The sequence below is a fragment of the Furipterus horrens genome, unplaced genomic scaffold (assembly GCF_987537825.1).
Source record: "Furipterus horrens unplaced genomic scaffold, mFurHor1.1.pri manual_scaffold_11, whole genome shotgun sequence".
In the NCBI taxonomy this organism is placed as follows: domain Eukaryota; kingdom Metazoa; phylum Chordata; class Mammalia; order Chiroptera; family Furipteridae; genus Furipterus; species Furipterus horrens.
In genome coordinates, this window is record NW_028327181.1 from 50,613,062 (window position 1) to 50,635,934 (window position 22,873).

At 44.9% G+C, this 22,873-nt stretch overlaps 1 protein-coding gene across 1 annotated transcript; it reads left to right on the forward strand.

The window, feature by feature from the left end:
* The first annotated feature begins 1,841 nt into the window (after window positions 1–1,841).
* On the forward strand, window positions 1,842–21,390 carry ZNF18 (zinc finger protein 18). Its single transcript, XM_090291799.1, has 7 exons — window positions 1,842–1,944; window positions 6,691–7,200; window positions 8,402–8,591; window positions 8,989–9,080; window positions 14,822–14,906; window positions 15,555–15,662; window positions 20,436–21,390. The coding sequence occupies exons 2-7, from the start codon at window positions 6,814–6,816 to the stop codon at window positions 21,221–21,223; spliced, it is 1,650 nt and encodes a 549-aa protein (XP_090147925.1). The 5' UTR covers window positions 1,842–1,944; window positions 6,691–6,813; the 3' UTR covers window positions 21,224–21,390.
* The last annotated feature ends 1,483 nt before the right edge of the window (window positions 21,391–22,873 follow it).

Here is a 22,873-nt window from a genome sequence, read left to right on the forward strand (position 1 = left end):
CAGTACTGGTCACAGAGGAGGCAGCTGATAAATATTCATTGAATGAGTGAGTGAATAAATAAATGGAAATAGATGACACTTTCCCAATATTTCCTAAGTTGAGGCAGATGTCTCCCAACTTTTAAACTTTCTTTTTTAGTTTTGCAGTCTGTTCAGAAAGAAAAGAAGTTTTATGCTTCATCTCAAGTTGCCAGTTTATAAAGAAATTATTAAACTGTCACGTGTCACTCCAATGCTCGGAAACATCTACCAGCGCTGAGCTGTCAATCTGAGGTTCACGGGTTCCAAGCACAGACTTCAGGGCTCTGCGAGTTCCCTGAATTGTGTGTAGATGTGTATGTGCACCTTCCTTGTGAAAAGATTTATAGTTTCCATCAAATTTGCAAAGGGGTCTGTGGCCCAATAAATGCTTTCAAATTGCTGTTATCTTCCTTGGATGGCGACCCGCTAAAAGCTAACGGGTTGAAGGTAAAAACCTATCATCTTTCCTCCCAAACCATCTCATCTGGTGACTCTTAGAAACGAAGCATTTTGGTGTTGGAGGTAGCACCCGCTGCAGGGGTCCTCCTGAATGTTCCTGATAAATTGTCGCCCACCCAGTGCTCAGGAACTCGTAAAGCAACATTGTCAGCTTCAGAAACTTCTACCTGGGCTGCGCTGAAAAGTTTTCACACGTCGAGTCTTGTTCAGTCCCCAGGATCCAGAGAATATGTTGAATCCCTTTTCTACTGACCAGTTTTTCAGCTTTGTGGATATATCATGATCCATACTTACTCCCTACCCCCAACGCTTTATTTCTCCAGCGAGAGCCCCAGTTCCTCCTAACATGGGGCAGGGTACTGGCAAATCCTTTTCTGAATGGTCTCCAGTTTGCCAATTGCAGGAGATTGGCATACCGATCACACCACATACATAACTTCGATTTGGATGTGCTCCCTCTTCTAATGACTGTGGCTGAGTGCAGGGTGGCCTGGAATGGACACGCTGGGAGTGCGGAAACGGGGGACAAGGCTGCGGCTGCCACCTCGGTTAGAAACGAACTGGAAAGGCGGCAGAGGTAGAGAATGGAGAAAGAAAGAGGTGGCTGAGAGGTGCGGAGGGAAAATCAGCCTGTGGGCAATGGAAGGAGGAAGGGAGGGAGGAGGCAAGGATGACATCCCAGTTGAAGGAGTACGTATAAGGCGCGCGCGCGCGCGGGGGGGGGGGGGTCTGATGGGAGGGAAGAGGGGAGGAGACGGACCGAAGGTGGGAAGAGAGGTTGGCGCCCCAATGAACTCCAGCACGAAAGGGAGAGGTGAAAGAAGAGCGCTCAGTAAATACAGAGTTGGTGAGAGCTGCAGAAGCAAGACAGAGCGAGGTTGGGGCAACTGAAGCGCCCCAGGAAGGCCAAGTGAGTGAGGTAGGAATGGCCACAAGGTGCGAGACCCGGGCTAAGTACCGCGGATGATGGCACAGACTTTCAGCTCTGTGTGTAGTACGGGCAGAAACGCTGGGACAGAAAAGGGAATTATCTCTGTGGCCCTCGCAGGGCTTGGTCCAGTCCCTAGAATAAACTAGAGCCTTAATAGATGTATTTGCTGAGGACCAAAAGGACTCAGGAAATTTGAATGAAAAACTGAACGGCTGGCCGCGGACCGCGGAGAGCAGCCTTAGCGTAACCGGGGCACCGCTAGGCTAGACGGCGCGAGTGGCCAATCGGAGCCCGCCCTTCAGTGCCGGCCCCTCCCCTCGCCCCGCCCCGCCCCGCTCCGCCACCGTCCCCCTCCCCGCTGTCGCCAGAGGCGCGCGCAGTTGCCTGTCTCCCGGAAGTGCGCCCTGACTCGGCACCGCGGGCCGAGGTGAGCGCGCGCAGGCTGGGCGGGCCCCCCGCGGCCTCCCCGGGTTGGTCCTGGCATCGGCCGCGTCCGTGCTGGACTCGGCCGGGTCCCCCAAAGCAGCGGCAGGGTCGGTGGACACCGCCGTGTTCCTGGGAATGCGTGCGGGGACGCGGCGAGTGCGGGGGATGGGTGGCGGGTCTGTGAGTGGACTCGGGTTGTGGCGACGCCTGTATCCCGGCCCGGCTCTCACTTCTGGAGCCAGAGGGCCCCTTTGGACTCGCCAGCGATGTGTCTGGATGGGGATCGAAGATGGGCCCCTACCGCCTGTCTTTCCCCAAAGCCTGGAAATGAATCTCAGGAAGAGGGGACCCTGATGGGCTGATGTCCAGAGTCTCTCCTGGGTGCTGTCGGAATTGGGGGCCGAAGGGTGCAGAACACGTCGGTGGGTAGCACTGTCCCGAGAGCCTTTTAGGGCTTGAGCCGCCCCGGTAGCCCCCCCCCCGGGCCGTTTGTGACAGCCCCCAAACTGCTCCGCAGTTTCCAGACGTTGGCAGCTCTCCTCCCCAAAGCACAGGTATTAGAACTTCTTGGGTTTAAATTTGGCTGCCACGGGAGCCTCAGGTTCCTGATGTATAAACTTGAATCCTTACCTTGTGGGACAATTGTGAGGATTAGAAGTGACAAGAACAGGGCCTAATACGGAGCTGGTACATTACTCCAGACATCGTTTAAACAAAGAAAACATGACGCGAGACACTTGTTGAAGGCCGAAAGGCCGACTTTATTTAGAGGGACTACCAAAATGGGGTTTGGCAGTAACACAGAGAAAGAATACAATGAAGATGAGATTTACGGTCAAGGAGTAGGGTGGGGGTGAGTGGATGGGAAACTACTGGAGGAAACTTGATGGGATAAGGGGAGATTCTGGCGAAGCCTCCTTGACAGGAGATTTGCTGAAGGCAGACTAGGGTGAATAAGGAGTTGGATCGTTTATCAAGGGTGGTCAGCTACCAACGGTGGAGGAACATAGACATTGATCAGACAGCAAAGCTGGAGGATTTTCCTGAAGCTGGATCCAGGAGATTCTTGATAAAACCGGACTAGAATGCCCAAGGGCCAGCTTAGTTAAAAAGTATCCAGGAGCTGACTCAAGTTTGCTTAAACAGAGCGACTGTGTCAATAGTAGGTGCTTGAGAAAAGGTTTCTTATATGTGTACATATGGTAAGTATACTTACCTAGATGTGCATTTTAAAATTCATTCTAATATGTTATAGCTTTAGTAAATATGACAACTATACATTTGGGGTAACATTATTATTGTTTTTTTGTAACTAACGAGTAGATTCTCATGAAGTCATTGGGCTATAAATCCAGACACTCTATAAAGTAATTTAATTTTGAATAATTGAAGCATATTTTTACCATTATGTGCAAATATAACTACTAAAATCAGACTTAAATATTTTATATGCTCTACAGTTTTCCTTAAATGTCATTTTTCCTAAATGTTATCTAAATTGCAATCTTAATTCAGGAACCAAATAAATTTGAATAAATACTGATCAGTTTCTTGTATCTGAAATCTTGCTATTTCTTATTTGATACTCAAGAACCAAATAGATTAATGAAGGATACAAGTATATTTATTCAGTTTTTTAAACATGTTTATTTAAAATTGTACATTTCTCTCTAAGCAGTGCTTTTGTTATTTTCTACAAATTTTGATAAGTTGTATTTTCATTATCATTCAATATGATAATGTATTTTAATTTTCTTTGGGATTTTTTCTTTGACCATAGGGTATTTAAGATTGTTGTTGAATAATTTTCATATATTAGGACTTTCTAGATATCTTATTGATTTCAAATTTAATTGCATATGTTCAGAGAATTTATACTTTAAGATTCCAGTATTTTGACACATAATTATACATTTCATCTGTTTTGGTGAATGTTATATATTCACTTGAAGTGAACATATATTTGGTAGTTGTTGGGTATAAATGTCAATAAGATCAAGTTGGTTGATAGTATTGTTCAGATTCCTATATCCTTACCGATCTTTTTTTTTGGGGGGGGGTGAGGATCTACTTGTTCTATCAACTAGTGACAAAAGGGTGTTCAAATCTCCAAGTACGACTGAGGATTTGTCCCTTTAGACCTGATATTAAGTGCATACAAATTTGGGGTTCTTTGTATTCTAGATGATTTAACCCATTTATCATAACAAAATGTCCCTCTTTTTCTCTTTGTCTTGAAGTCTTGTGGACAGATACTAATATAGCCATACCAGCTTTCATATGCTTGCTATTTTCATAGAATGTCTTTTTCCTATCATTTTATTTCCAAGTTGTATCTCTATATGTAAAATTTGTAGACAGTATATGGTTGAGTCTTGCTTTTTTTAAAATCTGACCATCACTACTGTATGAGTTAAGTGTGTTAGGTTTGTGCCTGGAAGAAGGGAGTAGGGTGGACCAGTTCAAAGCCTTTATTGAGGGAAGTTCAAGCAGGCAGCTGAGTCCAAGTGGACTGCAGCAGCAAGGGAAGGGGTGGAGGATTTTTAAGGGCTTGTTGCAGAACCCCCTGGGGGGTTGTTCTCTTGACTGCTTATTTCCTTGACTTTTCCTGATTTTTTATTTTTTTATATGTCTAGTAATTTTGGATTGCATCCTAGATATTGTGGATGGCACATTGTTGATGGTAAGGATTCTGTTATCTTCCACTGAAGAGTGTTGACTTTTGTTCTGGCAGGCAGATCTGTTAGTGACTAATCACCTTTGACATGTGTTGTCTTGGTTTTACGCCTTGTTAGGGCAGATCTTTGGAAAGCCCAAGGTATTTCCCAAGTTCTAACTAGATCAGACTAGACCAGTTGACTGGGTCACCTCTGTGAATCTTGTTGAGGCTTGGCTTTAGGCTTCTTAGGGCAAGTTTAGAGTAAGTCTTACTCTAGGATATGACCTTTACTTTGAACATGTGGCCTTTCTGGTGTCTCACGATGCTGTTAGTGTTAATGAAGGCAGAGGTTTCTCCACTCTTGGTGGTCAAAACTCCATGTCTCTCATCACTGATTGATCTTTTGTATCTCTCCTTTTGCTCTTAATCTGGTAGCAACTACTCTCTGTTAATTAAACCTTGCATAGTTTCACCCTGCTAATGAGCAGTCTAACCCTCGGCCAAGGGCTCACAGGGAAACCCCACCCAGATTTTTACCTCCACCCCCACAGCTCCCTCCTTTCTGTTCCCCTGCTCTTTAAGATTCCAGCCACTTTAGTGGCTCCAAATTCTGATCTCTCCTTAGGTTTCTTTTTTTTTTTTTTTTTTTTTTTTAATGAGCCTGCAGATCTCTACTTGAGCTCCAGCTTCCTTCCCATGGGAAATTGTCCCCATGCAGACAGCCAGTTGTCTTACGAGTTTTCTCCAGTTTTGGAGTTATTTACAGTGACTGGGTTAGTCTACATACTACCAGTTATCGTGTCGTGACCAGAATTGAATTCCTGAAACACGTATTTATTGAGCACATAATATATAACATATGTCACTGGTATACTGGTTGCTGCATAAATATATGAGTGAAATATATTCACTCTTTTTTGTTCCCTTGAGAAACTTTTTCTTATTTACTTATTTGTCTTGGTTTTTAAGTGATTTTGTGATATAGGATGAATTGTTTGGTGAAGTGGTAGGGATGAGGACATTTTATTTCTTTTTAAGCTTTAAAAAAAATTTATTATTTAGAGAGAGGGGAAGGGAGGGAGAAAAAGAGAGAGAGAGAAACATCATCAGTTGCCTCTCACACGTCCCCAACCGGGAAGCTGGCCTGCAACCCAGGCATGTGCCCTGACCAGGAATCGAACCGGTGACCTTTTGGTTCACAGGCTGATGCTCAACCCAGAGCCACGCCACCTAGGGCAAGGACATGGGTTATTATAGCTCAAGGAAAGAGAAGCTATCAAAAGCTAAAGTGTTATACTGATCTCTAATTAAGCCAGACACCTAAGTGACTAGGTGTCTTTTGGTTGTTGTGGTTAGTGTTACAGAGAATGATGGCCTCTGTATCCTTTATAACATTTAACGGTTGACCCAACAATCGATCCAGTGTTAGGATTACATGCAAGAAATCTAACTAGATATAGCATTAACTTTGCTACTTAATATTTCTTTTTGCCATCTTAATTACTAAGTACTAAATTCTGATACTATTTCCCATAATATTACTTAATTCAAGTTTGTAGGAATGTTTTCAAGATAGTATTTACTTGGAACCTTCTTTAAACTTAGGGTTAAAATTTTCAGGTCTGACAGGTTTTTTATAAATTCCCAATTTTCAACATAGCACTCAAAAGAGGTCACTTAGAAATTTCACTGAATTGGGACAGCTGTAATTGAACAACAATAAAATAAAGTAAAATATTCATTGCACCTTTTGGGGAAGAGTTAATTTGTTCTCTTTAACCTCCTGTTTATTATGGAAGCATGTGATCATTTCAGGATTAGCCTTTATTTCTTGGGTGGTGATGTCTTTGTTCACCTTTATTTTTCAGTCTGCAGACTTACGGATGCAGATATAGAAGTGTTTAGCAGAGGGCTGTTTACCTGGAAACCCGTAGTGCAAATGCTTTACGTGTGCATTTCATGTTTCTCCTTGGGCTGGACATTTGAAGACTAAGAGGGAACATTATCAAATGGTCAGGGCGATGGTGACGGCTCAGATAGGAGTTAACGGTTGCTTTGTGGCTTCCGGTTTACAGTCTTGCAAAATAAAATAGTGTATCCGTTGATTTGAAAACACCTGTGGGTGACTCCTGGGCTTCTCTGGTAGGGCGTGTGACTTTGTTCTTTCTGAAACGGGTCCCTTTCCTTTGTATAGCCCGCGATCTCACGTCTCCCTCCCTCCCTTGTGTCTGTGAGAGGCTCTGTGAAGACCTGCTTCTCCGCAGGGACAGCTTCACGCCAGAAGAACTTCACCTAAAAGGACTTGCCGGGCCAGACGATGGCCGCTGAGCTGGGGCAGGCCCTGGTCCTGCTGCCGCCACTGGCGAAGGCCGAGGACTCCCTGTTCTCTGGACCAGATGCTGCCCCTCGAGGGGAGCCCGCCAGCCCCGAGGCTGCACGCCAGCTCTTCAGGCAGTTCCGTTACCAGGTGATGTCCGGGCCCCAGGAAACCCTGAGACAACTTCGGAAGCTCTGCTTCCAGTGGCTGCGGCCAGAGGTGCACACCAAGGAGCAGATCCTGGAGATCCTCATGCTGGAACAGTTCCTCACCATCCTGCCTGGGGAGATCCAGATGTGGGTGCGGAAGCAGCATCCGGGCAGCGGAGAGGAGGCAGTGACCCTCGTGGAGAGCTTGAAGGGAGACCCCCAGAGACTGTGGCAGTGGGTGAGCAGAGGGCACTATGATCTGTTAATGACGCACAGGGCTGCTCTGGGGTCGTAGCAGGTGTGTTGTCTTTTCTTCTGACGCCCAGTAGGTGGAGTTTTCTACACTAACAGCCAGTTCTCCAGATCTCTGCTACCAGCCGGTGCCCTGCAATTCAGTTCAGTCTCAAAGACTGCCCGCATTCCGGATACCAGTCACAAGGCTCAAGCGCCACCCATACTTAGGACCAGCCGGCTATAGATTTGGAGGTTCCCCAACCCTGTCCTCAGATAGTTCGCCAGAATGGCTCACAGAACTCAGGAACACACTTTACTTACATTTACCAGCTTATGATGGAGCCTGTGACTCAGGAATAGGCAAAAGGAGAAGATGGGTGTCACACAGAGTTACGCCCTCTGCAGGCCACCCCCTTCTGTGTATTCACCAACTCAGACACTCCCTGAACCCCAGAGTTGAGGTGTGTTTATGGAGGTTTCATTACTTAGGCATGGTTGATTTATCGTTGGCCACTGAGGATGGACCATTTCCAACCCCTGTCCCTTCCTCAGAGCCTGCGGGGTGGGGCTGAAAGTTCCAACCCTCAAATTCCCCCTCTGGTTCCTCAGTGACGACAGCCCCCATCCTGAAGCTACCTGAGGGGCCACTAAGGAGCACCTCATTAGCATAAACTTAGGTAGAGCTGAAGGGGCCTCATTACAACCAGAGTCGCTGCTGTCGCTCCTGTCGCTCCTGTCCTTCAGGTAATGCTAAGGGTTTCAGGCACTCTGTGCTGGGAGCTGGAACTAAGACCAGATATAAATTACGGTTCCGCGCCCCATACCTCACCTAATTCTACAATTGCTTGTGACTTCCAACACTTTTTAGCCGGTAGGGATTGAAGATAAAGTCTCCCAGCTCATTCCATTTTTAGATTAGAATGTTGGAGAAGTTTTGCCAGAGACCCCTGAGTTTTACCTGGTGCAGACGACCCAGTAGACACACAGTGTCAGTGGTGTGTCTCCAAGGTCACCCAGCCCTGGCTCAGGACTCCGCTTTTGGTCGCTCGGGATGTTCCCTCAGTGGTTCCTGCTGTACTAGAAATGAGGGCTGTTCTTCTCTGTCCTTACTCCTCACTCCTAAGGACTGTCTTCTGACCTGTTATAGGAGCTTTCAGAGACCCTGCCTCTGGGTCTTTAAGTAATTAGTACTGTGTGGTCTCTAGATCAGCATCCAAGTTCTAGGACAGGGCATCTTGTCCGAGAAGGTGGAATCTGTAAGCTGCCATGTTGGGGAAGTGGAGTCTCATCTTGAAGTGATGCCTCAGGAGCTGGGACTTCCGAATTCACCCTCTGGGCCGGGGGAGCCGCTGAGCCCCATCGTGAAAGAGGAGTCTGACGTGGGACAAGACTCAGGTGGGCAGTTATTTGTGGGGGTGTGTGGTGCTCCCCTGGGGACTGGGGCCAGTGGGCCTGAGAGGGAGCTGAAAATGATAATGCTGCCCAGTCTGGGGTATCTGTGGGAAGTTGAGAAACAGGGAACCCTGCATGAGTCGCTCTGATGTGGATAGCCAAGGTCTGTAACTTAAGCCACTTGATGACTGGCCTGCACCTTTTGGATTTTGGTTTTGAGGAAGGAGGTGGGAGAAAAGGTGGGTGAGGCTGTTCGGAAGGTTGGAGGGAGTTGCAGTTTGTTGGGACGGTAAGTACAATTCTTGAAATCAGTTCTCCTTTGTGAAGACGCTTCCCTGTCCCTCTGGAGACTGGCTGAGGAGGACGCCTAGTTCCTCAAACTGCCTGTTTCTCATTTCAGCTATGGCTGCTCCCCTGCTCCCTGCCCAGGCTGAGGAAAGGCTCCACAGAGACCAGCACTTCGGAGCCTCACTTCTCCAAAGCGCCCCCCAGGTGAGCCGGTGCCCTGCCCCCGCACCCCTGAACCAGGCGGTGAGGGCGTATGGGGCGTGAGGAGAGCCGAAAGGGGAGAATTCTCAGAAGTGCAGCAGAAAGGAAGGCCTAGCAGGGATAACAGGAAAAACGCCTGTGAATGAAACCTGAGTTTCAGCATTTTGCTTTATTTTTTTAAATTTATTTTTAAAGATTTTATTATTTATTTCTAGAGAGAGGGGAAGGGACGGAGAAAGAGAGGGAGAGAAACATCAATGTGTGTTTGCCTCTCGCACACCCCCGACCTGGGACCTGGCCCGCAACCCAGGCCTGTGCCCTGACTGGATATCCAATCTGTAACCTTTTGGTTCATAGGTGGTGCTCAGTCCACTGAGCCACACCAGCCAGGGCTCAGTATTTTTCTTTAGACAGAAGGGTTCTTAATTGTCATCTTGAGTGATGGAATCTGAGCCCTGGAAGAAGTTGCTGTGCAGAGGCAATCTTTTTTGTCCTTTTTTATTACCTCTGGGTTATGCTAAGAAAAGACTCTTTCATTTCCTGGTCTCAGCCTCTCACATAGGAGTCAGTTGGAGACTTTGAAGGATTATGTCTGACGTGGGCCAGGTTTCTCTTCCCCTCCCCAACTCTATGGAGGCGTAATTGACAAACAACAAACTGTGCATGTTGGAAGTGTGTAGTTTGGTCAGTTTTGACATATATATACACACAGACATGAAACCATGACCACAGACAAGGTAATAAACGTCTGTCCCCACCAGAGGGTTCCTTTCCCTCCCTCCCACCCCTCTACCTTCCCCCCATTCAGAGGCAGCTACTGGTCTGTTTTCTGTTACCACACATTTGTTTGCATTTTCTAGAATTTTGTGTAAAATAGAACCATGCCCTACGTCCTCTTATGTTTGTTCTGCATATAATGCACCTTTCTTGCGTCTTTTCATCTTTTCTCACTGCTTTTAAATAACTTTACTATGATATGCCTTGGAGTTATTTTCTTCATGTTCCTTGTGCTTGGGTTCATTCAGCTTCTTGTGTCTGTGGGTTTACAGTTTTCATCAAATTTGGAAAAATTTTGGCCAGTATTTCTTTAACTTTTTCTTCTTTCCTTCTTTGAGAACTCTGGGAATAATACACATGTGGGATGTGTATAATGATAGTGTGTGTACATATATTAGATCTGTTTAAGTTGTCCTTCAGCTTACTGATGCTCTTCTCTCTCTCTCTCCCCTTCATTTTTTAATTTCTGTGTTTTGTTTTGGATAGTTTCCATTTTGCCTTCAAATTCATTAATCTTTTTCAGTGTCTAATCTGCTGTTAATCCCATCCAGTGTATTTTTCATCTCACATGTATTTTTAATCTCTAGAAGTTTTAATTAGGGCTTCATTGTATCTTTTATGTATGTACTTAATGTGTTCAGACTTCCCTTCACCCTCTTGAATGTATGAAGTATGGTTATAACATCTGTGTTAATGTCCTTGTCTACTGATTTATCTCCTGTGTCAGTTTTGATGGACGAATTGATCTCTTCATTATGAGTCGTGTTTTCCGGCTTCTTTGTAGGCCCAGTAACCTTTGATGACGTCAAACATTGAGACTTTTACCTTGCTGGGCACCGGACATTTTTGTATTCCTATAAATGCTTCTGAGCTCTGCTCTGGGGGATAGTTAGGTTACTTGGACAGTTTGCTATATGGCATCAGAGAAGCTTTCAGGGGAGGGCTAAGTCTTCCCCACTGCTGAGGCAGGGCCCTTCTGAGAACCCTGCCTGATGCTCCTTGCGGTACCAGGTTTGCACGGTGGGTGCTGGCAGTGGGAGGGCGTTCCGGCACTGTGCGAGCTCTGAGGGTGTTCCCTCTGCATCTGCTGTGTGCTTCCGTCCTGGACTCGAGCCGGGACCCCTGCAGATCTCTGGACTCTCTTCGTGCAGCTTCCCACTCTGGCCTTCTGCCCTGTTACTCTATAACCCCTGGAGCTCCTTTTGCTCAGCTTGTGGGGCAGCCTGGTTCTGCTTGGGTTCCCCTCTGCGTTGCTCTCGATGTCCCCTATAGGCAGTAAGTGTGGGCAACTGTAGGGTTCACCTATTTTGTTTCCCCACTTGCAGGAGTTCTGTTCTGCTCTGCTTAACATGCAATATATGAAAACCATTGTTTAGGGTAGTCTGCCCCTTTTCTCAGTGGCTTCAGACACAAAGGTAAACCCAGGCCCTGTTACTCCATCCTGGCTGTAAACAGAAGTTTTGGGGGCAGGGTCATCCTGATTGTCTGGTTAAAAATTCTGGAAAGTTGCACTTGATAAAAATAAAAATTTCCAGGAACCTATACACTTTAATCAAAACACTGTTTCGAATCTTTGGGGAACTCTCCTTGGGATTTACCTGGTGAGGTAATGGAGTGCAGGTGAGGATAGGGAAGCCAGCAGGAGGCGCTTCCTGAGGGGCTGAGGGTCGGGCCTGAGCTTCAGCTCTCCAGGCTCCAGGACTCAGAAACCAGAATGCCAACTGTGTAACGCCCTGGGAAAAGGGATGGGACGGGGTGTACGTTTTTAGTGACGCAAGGGTGCCTTCTTGTGTTCAGCATACCAGGAAACCAAATTGTTAGTCAGGAGATTGCTGGGTGAAAAAGATAAGGTGTTCTCTCAAATATTTCGAGCAGACTCAGAGAATTATTGTTTATTCTATAGTAAGTACAGTGTATCCCTATAAAAAGTATATATAACTTAACATATTTTAACTAGTAGAATTAAGCAGTTACTCTACATAACATAACGACATTAACCATGATGTGTTCTGGACAGCTTAAAGTCAAAAGGTTTAAAATGCTCACCAGCAGCACCGTGTGTGTGTGTTAAATTCCATATATTTAGCAGATAACTGATTAACAGCCACTCAACCTAAATAAAAAAAAATCATTCCTACCCAATCCTAATATCCCTCCCCCAATCTAACAATAACTGTTTGCATCAGAAGGACTGTCATATTTAATGGAATCCTTGTAAGTGCAGGCATGTTTACAATGTCAGTAATTGCTTTCCCTAATCTCTCATAAAGTAGGGACTTGGGGCATAATGCCAGAATGATGAAGTGGGGCCCCTCCCCAGTGGCCCTTCGTTGTCAGAAACCGTGACCGAGTCGGGCCGTCATGTACTCTTGGGGATACATTTACTCGCGGTCCTGTGTTTTCACCTTTTGGGAAAGGAGCACAGTATGTCTTATAAATCCACAAGATGGTGCTGTTTCCACACAAAAATCGAGATTGTGTCTCATCACATCTATTTCTGCTCTTCCAGAATCGGAACTTAGATTTTTTTCCCCTTTTAAAAATGAGGAAGAGCAGGATGGCTGCGGTGATCCAGCCTCTCAGGTAGGGGCTTCATTCCAGCATCCCTAGCTGGCCGCCACTTCCCTGACTGCCTTGGTGTGTGGCTCTGAGCGCAGGGACACTGTGTAGAGGCTCCTGAGGCATCTTCTGGTTTTTGATTTCAGGGACTTTGGTGGCCCTTGGGGATTTTGGGAGCCGTATTCTTTTTTATCTTACACTGTAGCTTCTGTCCTGGTGCCTGTGGAATGGGCTCTGTATTCAGCAAGCCAGGCGGCCAGTTAGGTGTCGCAGCGCCGGGGGCTCCGGTCCTTCGCCAGCGCTGAAGTGGGGGTCTGTGTCCTGGTGGGGAGGCTGAGGACTCCTGCTTTCAGCAGTGTTTGTTCAACTTGGTTATTTTTAGGAGGTTGTTAAGGTAGCTTCATTCACAGAAGACTAACAAAATAAGCTGCTAACAATTTCTAAAGATAAAGACTTTACATTAAAACATATTTAAAATGTGGTTATAGTTAATACATACATAAATATATCACTTCACCTTTTCACTTTTTTCACCCTAAAAATTTCAACTCCTTCTTTCCTTCCTTTCTTGCCTCCCTTCCTCCTCCTCCTCGCCCTTTTCCTCCTTCCTTCTCCTCCCTCTCTTCTTCTCCCCCTCCCCGTTCTTTTGGCTTAGTATCCGCTAGTTAAAAGATTTTTTGGTGTCTCCATTATCTTTTGCCATTTCCACTTCCCTTTGATGTGCTAGGACTGCGAATGGCTTCTCTGAGTAGTATATTATCTGTATTAATAATAGGAAGATGACTGTCTTCTCATTCTTGTTTTCCTCTTTTCTGTTCCCTATAGCCGAGCTTGCTCTCTGTGACAGTAATCCATGGTATCAACTTTGGGGCCCCGGAAGTGTACAAAATCCCCTAACTCTGCGAACGCTGTGGTTAGTCTGGGAGGTTGAGTACCCCATAGAGTCCATGTGATGGTAATAACGATGTATGTCATTACTGAGGACTTACTTGCTAGGAGCTGTATATTCACCCAGACAGTGTATACTGAGTGCCTACTCTGTCCTGGAAAGGGCACTGGGGACTGGAAGAACACAGCGAAGGGTCCTTTTCTCACACTGCTGTGCACTAGTGGAGCCACTGTTGATTACATATTTTTATATGTGTGTGTATAAAAAAGATTGGGTATTCTTCATACACATAATGTATATATACAAAACATTTACTAAATGATGAATGCTATGAATGAAGAGGACAGCATACTCTGAAAACAGATGACACTTGTATTTTTTTCTGTTACCCCCCCAACAATTTTTGAGTTCAGTACTATCATTATATCTTTTTAAGGTTTTATTTATTTACTTTTAGAGAGAGGGGAAGGAAGGTGCCCAACTGGGGACCAGGCTCATAACCAGGCATGTGCCCTAACCAGGAATCGAACTGGTAACCTTTTGGTTTGCAGACTGGCACTCAACCCACTGAGCCACACCAGCCAAGGTGGGTTCAGTACTATCATTAGATGAGGACTGAGGCCCAGAGAGGTTAAGTAACTTGTTCAAGGTCACACAGCCAGAAAGTGGCAGAACTGGGACTTGAAACCCAGTAAGTTTGACTCCAAAGACTGTGCTGTTAATCCCTCTGCTATACAATTTGAGTGTCTAACAGTTGTTTCCTTGGTAGGGAGATTGAAATTTGAATTCACGAAAGTAGACCCTACTTAGATGGCATTCCCAGTTTAGAGTCTCTGGTCTCCAGTTCCATAGAATAAGAAAGGCACGTTTTGGGGATAATAGAGGGGCATCTTGACCTAGAAAACTCATCAGTTTCTCCCTTACTGGAAGGAAAACTAATTCAATGTTTGACCCTGAGCTCCGAACTGTTGGGAGACGCCGAGGGTGTACGGCTGCTGCCCTCTCTCTGCTCTGAACCCGCCTGTCTGCTTCACAGTGAGACTTAAACCCATTTGACCTCACTGTTGATTCTTCCCACTTTCTCGCTGATCTACAGTTGCTTTTTCAACAAACACTTTTGTATTTTTTTTTCTTTTCCCTCTTGAGTTTCCAGATTTTAATGAACTGTTGGGACTGTCAGGCTCCTGGTGTTCAAAGACCTCTCCTCAGACATGGAAAGAGTGAAAGAAAGGGCCGTGTAGAAAGGGCTCCTGCTTTCTCTCTATTCTCCACTCTTAAATCTGTGCAGCTGAAAACCAGGGCAGAACTTAAAACCCAAACATTTTCTACCCAAGGCAAGAGAAACTGACGTGGGGACTGCAGTCTTCCCCTTGGTCTTTTTCCTTGAAGCACCCCCGTGAGTTCTCACATGCTCTGATGGCCAGCCTTCTATGGCTCCTTCCTGTCTTCTCAGCCTCCTGTGGGCAGGGGGAGCAGGGTTGAAGCCCTCACTGAATTCACCGCATTGGATGTTTTCTAGGAGCAGTGGAGGCACCTGGATTCCACTCAGAAGGAGCAATACTGGGACCTCCTGCTGGAGACCTACGGGAGGATGGTCTCAGGAGGTGAGGGCGTGGGCTCCCAGCTGGAAGGAGGTGGGAAGAACGTGAAGCATTGTCTGTGTGCCCTTAGACATAGCTGCTCTACTTCAGGTTCTTTGGGGGAAGAAAACCATCAGCGACAGCAGAGTTGCATTAAGAACTTCCTGCAGTGGGAAGTGTTCTATGTACCAGGAACTGTCACGGGTACATTACATGAAGTAACTCCTTCCATCTGTGTATGAAATGGGTGATGGCATTCCCATTTTTAAGAGGCCGAAAGTGCATGTCAGACCAAGTCACCTGCTCTCTGTTACGTAGCTGAGTTACGGTGGCTCTCCGGTGTGGCTGGCTCTGAGTCCATGCTCTTTAATACTAACCCACAGTCTCAACAAACTATTGGAGGGGTCTTAATCATGATCCTTGCGCCAACCTGCCAGGGGGTCTGGCTCTACTTGCCCAGACTCTTCTTTTTTGTGGTCTTCACCATATATCCTGGGTATCTTGTGAGATCTGGTGTCTTAGAAGCCCCATGCGTCCTTCTAAGGTGAGTTTCCTTAAGTGGTCTCCAGAGCCTTCCTGTTTCCTTTCACACTCAGGGCACCTTGGAAAACAGCTGGGCCCCTGGTCCTCCCAGTCCATCGAGGCCCACATGCTATCTCTCTCTCTGTACAGGCATTTCCAGTTCCAAGCCTGACCTGACTAACTCAACAGAGTATGGGGAGGAACTGGCAGGACTGTACCTTCATGTCAGTGAGATGATCCCAAGACCCACCTGCGCAGGTGAGTCATCTTTCATTGGTCAGAGCCATTTCTGGTCTCCTGTCATTGCACTGGAGGTAGGGAGGCGTGTGTGTGAAATATTAGGACTTGGGACTTGCTTTCTCTTCTGCTGCCTATGACTAGCTATGTCTCGTTAGTCTAGTTTGAATATCAAGGTCAGGTCTCCTTAATCTCTGGCTATAGGGCTATTGACATACGTAATTAATCATGGAAGAAAGGCTACACCTCAAATCTGCTGCCTTTAGTCTTATCTAGTCTGACAACATCTTTCTCAGAGATAGTTAAGATTAGTACAGATTGAGGCCAATACAGAAAAGGGTAGAATTCCATTATAAAAAAAAATTATGTGAAAAAAAAATTATGTAACAGCCATTATTATCCTTCCTCTTGTTTGAGGGTTCAGAGTAATTAGACTTTCTTTATTCTGGTTATAGTGAATACTAACCAACTCACCCTCAACAACATAAAATAAAACAACAGAAAAAACATGTTTTAGCTAATCTTAATGCACTTAACTTTCATTAAATAGCAGAAACAACAAATTCTTCATATAAATCATGGATTTGGAACTAGGGAAGAAGAAACATGAACTTGTTCAATAGCAATCACCCTTTGCCTTCTACGTTCTTCTAAAATACTGAGGTTAGCCCTGGCTGGTGTGGCTCAGTGGATTGAGCACTGGCCTGCAAACCAAAGGGTCACTGGTTTGATTCCTAGTCAGGGCACATGTCTGGGTTGTGGGCCAGGTCCCCAGTTGGAGATGTGCCCAAGGCAACCATACATCGATGTTTCTCTCCCTCTTTTTCTCTCTTCCTTTCCCTCTCTCTAAAAATAAATAAATAAAATACTGTGGTTATCTGAAACCTTTCTGTCAAACCTACCTAGACACACACACTTTTACATTTACAAAAGATCCCAGAATCTTGGAGGAAGAAAAGGATGAAGGATGCGAACTGTATGACAAATCATTCTTTCACCCCCAGTGGAGTCTAATTATTTCTCTTTGCTAATATACCACAGAGAGGAAGCATCAAATGAGACACATGATTTTAATTTAAGCAATATATTTATTATAACACTATTTCACAAGGATTTCTTTGGAGCAGTACTTTTCAAACTGCATTTCATGACCAATTAGTGTATTGTTAAATCATTTTATAGGTTACAAGCATCATTAAAGAAAATGAAATAAGATTAAATAGAAAATAACAGAATGAAAATAGAAAATATTAGATGTCAAAGTAGGTAATGTTTCAGGAAATTTTTGTTCCTAATAGATGTGTATATACTGTATTTCAATATAAACATATTTCTTACTATGGGTAGCAGGCGAAAAAGTTTGAAAATACTGCTTTAGAGGTTGCTGCAGTAGGAATTTTGTTTTAATAGACTTTATTTTTTAGAGCAGCTTTATGTTCACAGCAAAATTGAGTGGAAGGTACAGAGATTGCCCATGCACTCCCTTGCAGTGGGATTTTGTCATATATTTATATAGCTCACTATCTCCCAACTCACTGTGTTTTTTTTTTCTCCCTTCATCCCATCGGCTGACACGGCCCATTACCTCTTACCTTGAACCAGTCTGTGGAGAATCTACCAAGCCCGCTGGCCTTGATAAGGGAAGTGAATGCCATTGTAGGTCTTGAGAGAGGTTGTGTGGAAAGAGAGGCTGAGGAAGTAACAATGAGCAAATGAGTCTTGGAGGGAACCCCTGGAGGAGAGGAACCCTGTGGGAAGGTGATGTGGGAGCCCCGAGGTGCAGGGATGACTCCCTGGACTCATGGGGAAGCAACAGTGAAAAGGTGGAAAAGGACTGCTTCCGTCTAAGAGATACAGCAGTCAGCCGGTCTGCTAGGTCTAGACTCAGACCAGGGTGCAGAAGTCAGAGGGGAGGGAGCAGGTATATGCTATTTTATTAGCCCATATGGAAGAACAGCTCCTAGTTAAAACAGGCCAGCAGGAATAATCCTCAAAAAGTCATATACTCGTATCTCTAATCAAAATCCCAAGGGATTAAAAAAAATTTGGAAAAATGATACTTAAGTAGTTACCTGGACTAATGCTGCAAGAATAGTAAAACATTTTGAAAGAAGAATGTTTAATCAATATTAGATGTGTAAATGTTAAAGAGTCTGTCATTTAAAATAGGTAAAATCATTAAAATAATGGGATACAGATGTAAAAATAGATGCACAGACGGATGGAACAGAAAGGCAGCCTCGGCGGAGAAGCTGGACTACATAGGAATTTCACCCGGGGTGAAAGAAGAAGGCACAGAATCCCACGGGGCCAGCTGTTCCTCAGTGGGCAGTGTCAGGAATAAAGACTCTTGGGGAAAAGGAATTGCTTTAAACTTGATGTGTGTCATATACCAAAATAAGTTAGAAATAGATGAAAAAGACATAAAACATGAAAATAATGAATAAGAAAATGGGTGAATATTTGACTCATGTCTGGATGGGGAAGGTTTCTATAAGTATAAAAGCAATGGAAAAAATCATTATGGAAAAGATTAGTAGACTTCAGTATATTTAAAAAGAAAGAAAAGAACCCACAAGTCCTATACATAAAAATAACCCCAGACAAAATTAAGGTAACCAAATTGGTGAAAAACCTTTTTCATGAACCTGACAGATAAATGATTGTTTTTCTTAGTGTAGAGTTAATGCAAGTTGATAAGAAAAGATGACTTTCCCAATAAAAAATGGATATGTGAAAAAAAAGACCATAAATGTGAAAAAGTACATCCTTTTTAAATTAAAACTTATAACACTGAAAAACCATTTTTTACTGGCCTAAATGGAAAATATTTTAAAAATATTCAATACTTCAGTATTGGACACTGTTATCTGCTCTGCCCATCTTCTCACAGCAGAGGGCGGCGCAGTCATTCTGGAAATCAGTGCGCGTGTCAGTAATCTCAATAATAACACTTATGCCTGTTGACATAGCAATTCTACTTCACAGAACCTCCTTCCAGGTATTGATCAGAAATGTGGGTGAAAATTTATGAAGAAAAATGCTTATCACAGCATTACTTATGGTAGGAGATTTCCATAGTAGGAGAAGTCTTAAAGAAATGATATTTTTATTATGTGTTTATTATGACATCTCCAAGATGAATCATTAGTCAGCTTTTTAAAATGATATTTCCAAAAGCTTTAAAGACAAGAGAAAGTACATTTGTCATTTGAGAAGATGTCTGAAGACTTTGTGAGTTAACAAGTTCAGGTCTCCTTCTCAAGCACAGTGCTGGGTCTCTATCAGATCGTTTGAAAGACACTAGTACAGGAAGGGGAAAGGCAGATAGCTTCATTAGACCTACAGGGATGAAGTAATTTATAAAAGCTGAAAATAAATTCCATCACCAAAATAAAACTTTTACTATATGCGTCATTAAATCGTAATGACCAAAAACCCGTTACGATGAGAATCATAAATGTCCCGTGAGCTAACGAAGCACAAGTGAATGCTGGATTCAAGCGTAGACTTACTTTTATGCTGCAGCCTCGCTGTACATTGAAACCATAGTAAAATGACACATTGATGCAGTTCATGAATTTCTGGGTCCCTTGTGAAGGGGAGAATCCATGTGAAATTGATAGAGACCACCTTTACAACTTAAGTGCTGCAAAGCCAGATATACAACCTATCAGTTGTGTCAGATAAAAGCACATACATACATACATACATACATACATGCATACATACATCTGTATTGGTTAAATACAGACTGGAAGGAAATGTATACTCATAGTTGTACCTTTGGGTGCATGTTTGAGGTTAATTTGGTTATCTTCTGTATACTTTTCAAATTATATTCAGTGACCATATTTTTATATATAATCAGATAAAAACCAATCATTTTAAAAAGTAGCACGCTGATATAATACACATGTTTTTCCTGGGTCTTAATAATTGCATGTAAAAATAGAGCTACCATATGACCCAGCAATTCCATTTCTAGGTATTTATCTGAAGAAAATGGAAACACTAATTTGAAAAGATATATGCACCCCATGTGCATTTCAGCTTTGTTTACAACAACCAAGATGTGGCAGCAGCCTTGGTTTCCATCAGCAGATGAAGGGATAAAGGATGGAATATGATTCAGACATAAAAAGGAATGAAAAGGGGTGGATCCAGAGAGTATTATGCTAAGTAATATAAGTCAGAGAAAGACAAAGACCATATAATTTTACTTACATGCAAAATCTTGAAAGAAAACAAGTGAACAAACAACATGAAACAGAAAACACAACAAACTGGTGGTTGCCAGAGGTGAGGGGCTGGGGAATCGGGTGGAGAAGCACAGACCTGCCATGGAGCCGCAGGGCTGGAATGTGCAACGTGGGAAAGAGTCGTTAGTATTGCAGTAACTGCTCAACTTGCTGTGGTGGCCACTTCGTAAGTTATATAAATGTTGTATCACTATGTTGTACACCAAAAACCAATGTAATATTGTTCATCAACTGTGATTTTTTAAAAAAGGCATGCTGCTTATTTGGGAAAGGGGTGGTCAGCAGTGCGCTCTGGGGCCCTCCTGTGCGTGAGACCTTCTCCTCGTTCTCCCCGGTCCCGTCGGAGCTGAGTCCCTCAGCCTGGACCCAGCCCAAGTGGCACGGGTGCCTCCACCCACGGTGGATGTTTTGTTTCCCCCTCACCAATGCCCTCTTGGTAAAAGAATTGTCTTAGGATGACCTTTTCTTTGACATGGGAATTAGAAAATAGGGCATACCACTTATTGAACCGTTGTAAATTTTTCTCTTTCAGGAGCTAGACAGGAGAATGACAAAGAGAACCTGAACTTGGAAAATCACAGGGACCAGGCACCTCCCGATGCCTCCTGTCACGCCTCGGAAGAGGCACCTCCTCAGGCTCCCTTGAGTGGCCTTTCCCCGGAGGATGAGCCAAGGCGCTTTGGAGAAGGAGAGAATGTCCCTGAAGCTCAGGAAAACCTTCAGGGTGAGGGGGTGGGTGGACAGCTCTCTCCTCAAGAAAGGAATTCTGGGAAACCACTGGGGTGTCATCTGCCTAGCCCTCCTCAAGGAGGGCTGTCCGTGCTGGGGCTTGAGCAGAAGAGGGCGGCCTCCCCCAAAGGGCAGCCGCGAGCCCCCATGGCCCAGAAACTCCCCACCTGCAGGGAGTGTGGGAAAACCTTTTACAGGAATTCCCAGCTGGTTTTCCACCAAAGAACTCACACAGGAGAGACGTACTTCCAGTGCCCCACCTGCAAAAAGGCCTTTCTGCGGAGTTCGGACTTTGTGAAACACCAGCGAATTCACACAGGAGAGAAGCCCTGTAAGTGTGATTACTGTGGCAAGGGCTTCAGTGACTTCTCAGGGCTGCGCCACCATGAGAAAATACACACAGGAGAGAAGCCCTACAAATGTCCCATCTGTGAGAAGAGTTTTATTCAAAGATCAAACTTTAATAGACATCAGAGGGTTCACACCGGAGAGAAACCTTACAAATGTTCCCGCTGTGGGAAAAGCTTCAGCTGGAGTTCGAGCCTTGATAAACATCAAAGATCCCACTTGGGAAAGAAGCCCTTTCAGTAGCCACGCCCTCTTAGCCCACCTCTCCGCCCCATACCCTCTACAGCAGGAGCTGTAGGTGAGAGCAGTGGGTGAGAGCCAGCGACTGAGCTCCGGGCCCCGTCCCGCCATCTTCCATGAAACCGGTTCCTGGTGCCAGGAAGGTTGGGGACCCCTTTTGCGTGGATTAGAGAAGAAGATCTGTTTCAAAAGTGCTGCCTAGGAAGAGTTTAACTGGATTAGCTGCCGCTGCCGCTGTGGGAAGACCCCTGGATCAGCCCTCTCGAACTGGGGCTCTAGAGCAAGCCTTCTGTTACAGAGGGAGAAGGGAGCGCCAGCGTCCTTTGTCATGCTGCTGCAAAGCTCGTGTCACGTCCCCTGTTTGAAATAAACTTAGTAGAGTCACTCCTGTCTTGTTTGTGTCTTAAGTGTCCACTGCATGTTGACTGTAACTTGAGGTACCTTTTCTCACAGAAGACCCTAAATGGTGTTGAGCTCCTAGATCATCCCCACAAACCACCAAGCTCATCAGCAAGCCTGGTGCTCAGGTGGGAGTGACCAGTGCTGGCCATTCTTGGTCTCAGGTAAGTCTGTCCTTGGTGTCCTCTCCCCGAGCCCACCTGCCACTTGCTGGCACACCTCAAGCTGCGCTTCTGTATCCTGGCATCCTGCTTAGGCTGTCATTTTCGCCAAAGTGTTCTGTGCTTTAAGGTTATCTTTATTATTTCATTTTGTTTGTTCGTGTCAGGAAGAAATCAATAGTATTGAGCTAATTTATAGTACTATCTGAGAGGTTTATTAACACATGTATCTAACCTGCCCACTCGCCCTTGTCTTCAAAGGTTACATGTCCTGAAGTGCCTGCTCTCCTACACTGAGTCTCCACCTTCCTTCCACTTTGAGTCTCCCCTGCCTGCTCTTCCTTGACCGTTCTTGGTGAGGGGCCGGGAGGATGATGCTAGTGAGGAGGACGGGGCTGCAAACAGGCAGGAAACTGCTCGTTGTTGGTGACCAATGGGAAGTACATTAGTTGGTCGATGAGAGGAGAGACAAAACTGAAGTTGGAATTCCTGGGTTCCAGAGGCATGTGTTAACTCCTTTATAGCTTGGAGATGAGGACTAAGGCCTCTTTTTAGGGAATGCAGTAACCACAGGGCAGAAAATCATGGGAGAATTGGCATTAGATTGTGTATTCTGCATAGCAGAGATTTGTAGCATGGTGGGGTTTTATGGCAATTTGTTCGATTCATTGAGTCATACATTCTAAAAGGTGGGGCCCAACAATCTGGGTTTTAACAAGCCCTCCAGGGGACTCCATGGCTGCTCAGTCCTAAAGAGTCTCTGCAAGGGTATGTGGGAATAGGGATCCTGGAAGGGATACCGGGTCCTCCCGGACGCTTCTTACCGAAGAAGGCTATCCGCAGAGCTCTTTAAAGCACTAAAACAGTGGAACTCCTTGAACTCCCCGTGAAAATTTATTTCACAGAGTAAAGTCTGGAAAACTTCTAGGTAAATAGCTTCAGGTGAAGGGTTTCTCCTTGGGTCCCTCCTAATGTACTGATGGATGATAGATACAGGGAATGACTTCTTATTCACAGTTGTGTTCTCAGCAAGTGGTAGATGTTAGAGAAAAATTTATTGAATGGGTGTGTGAATTGAAGTATGTATATGTGT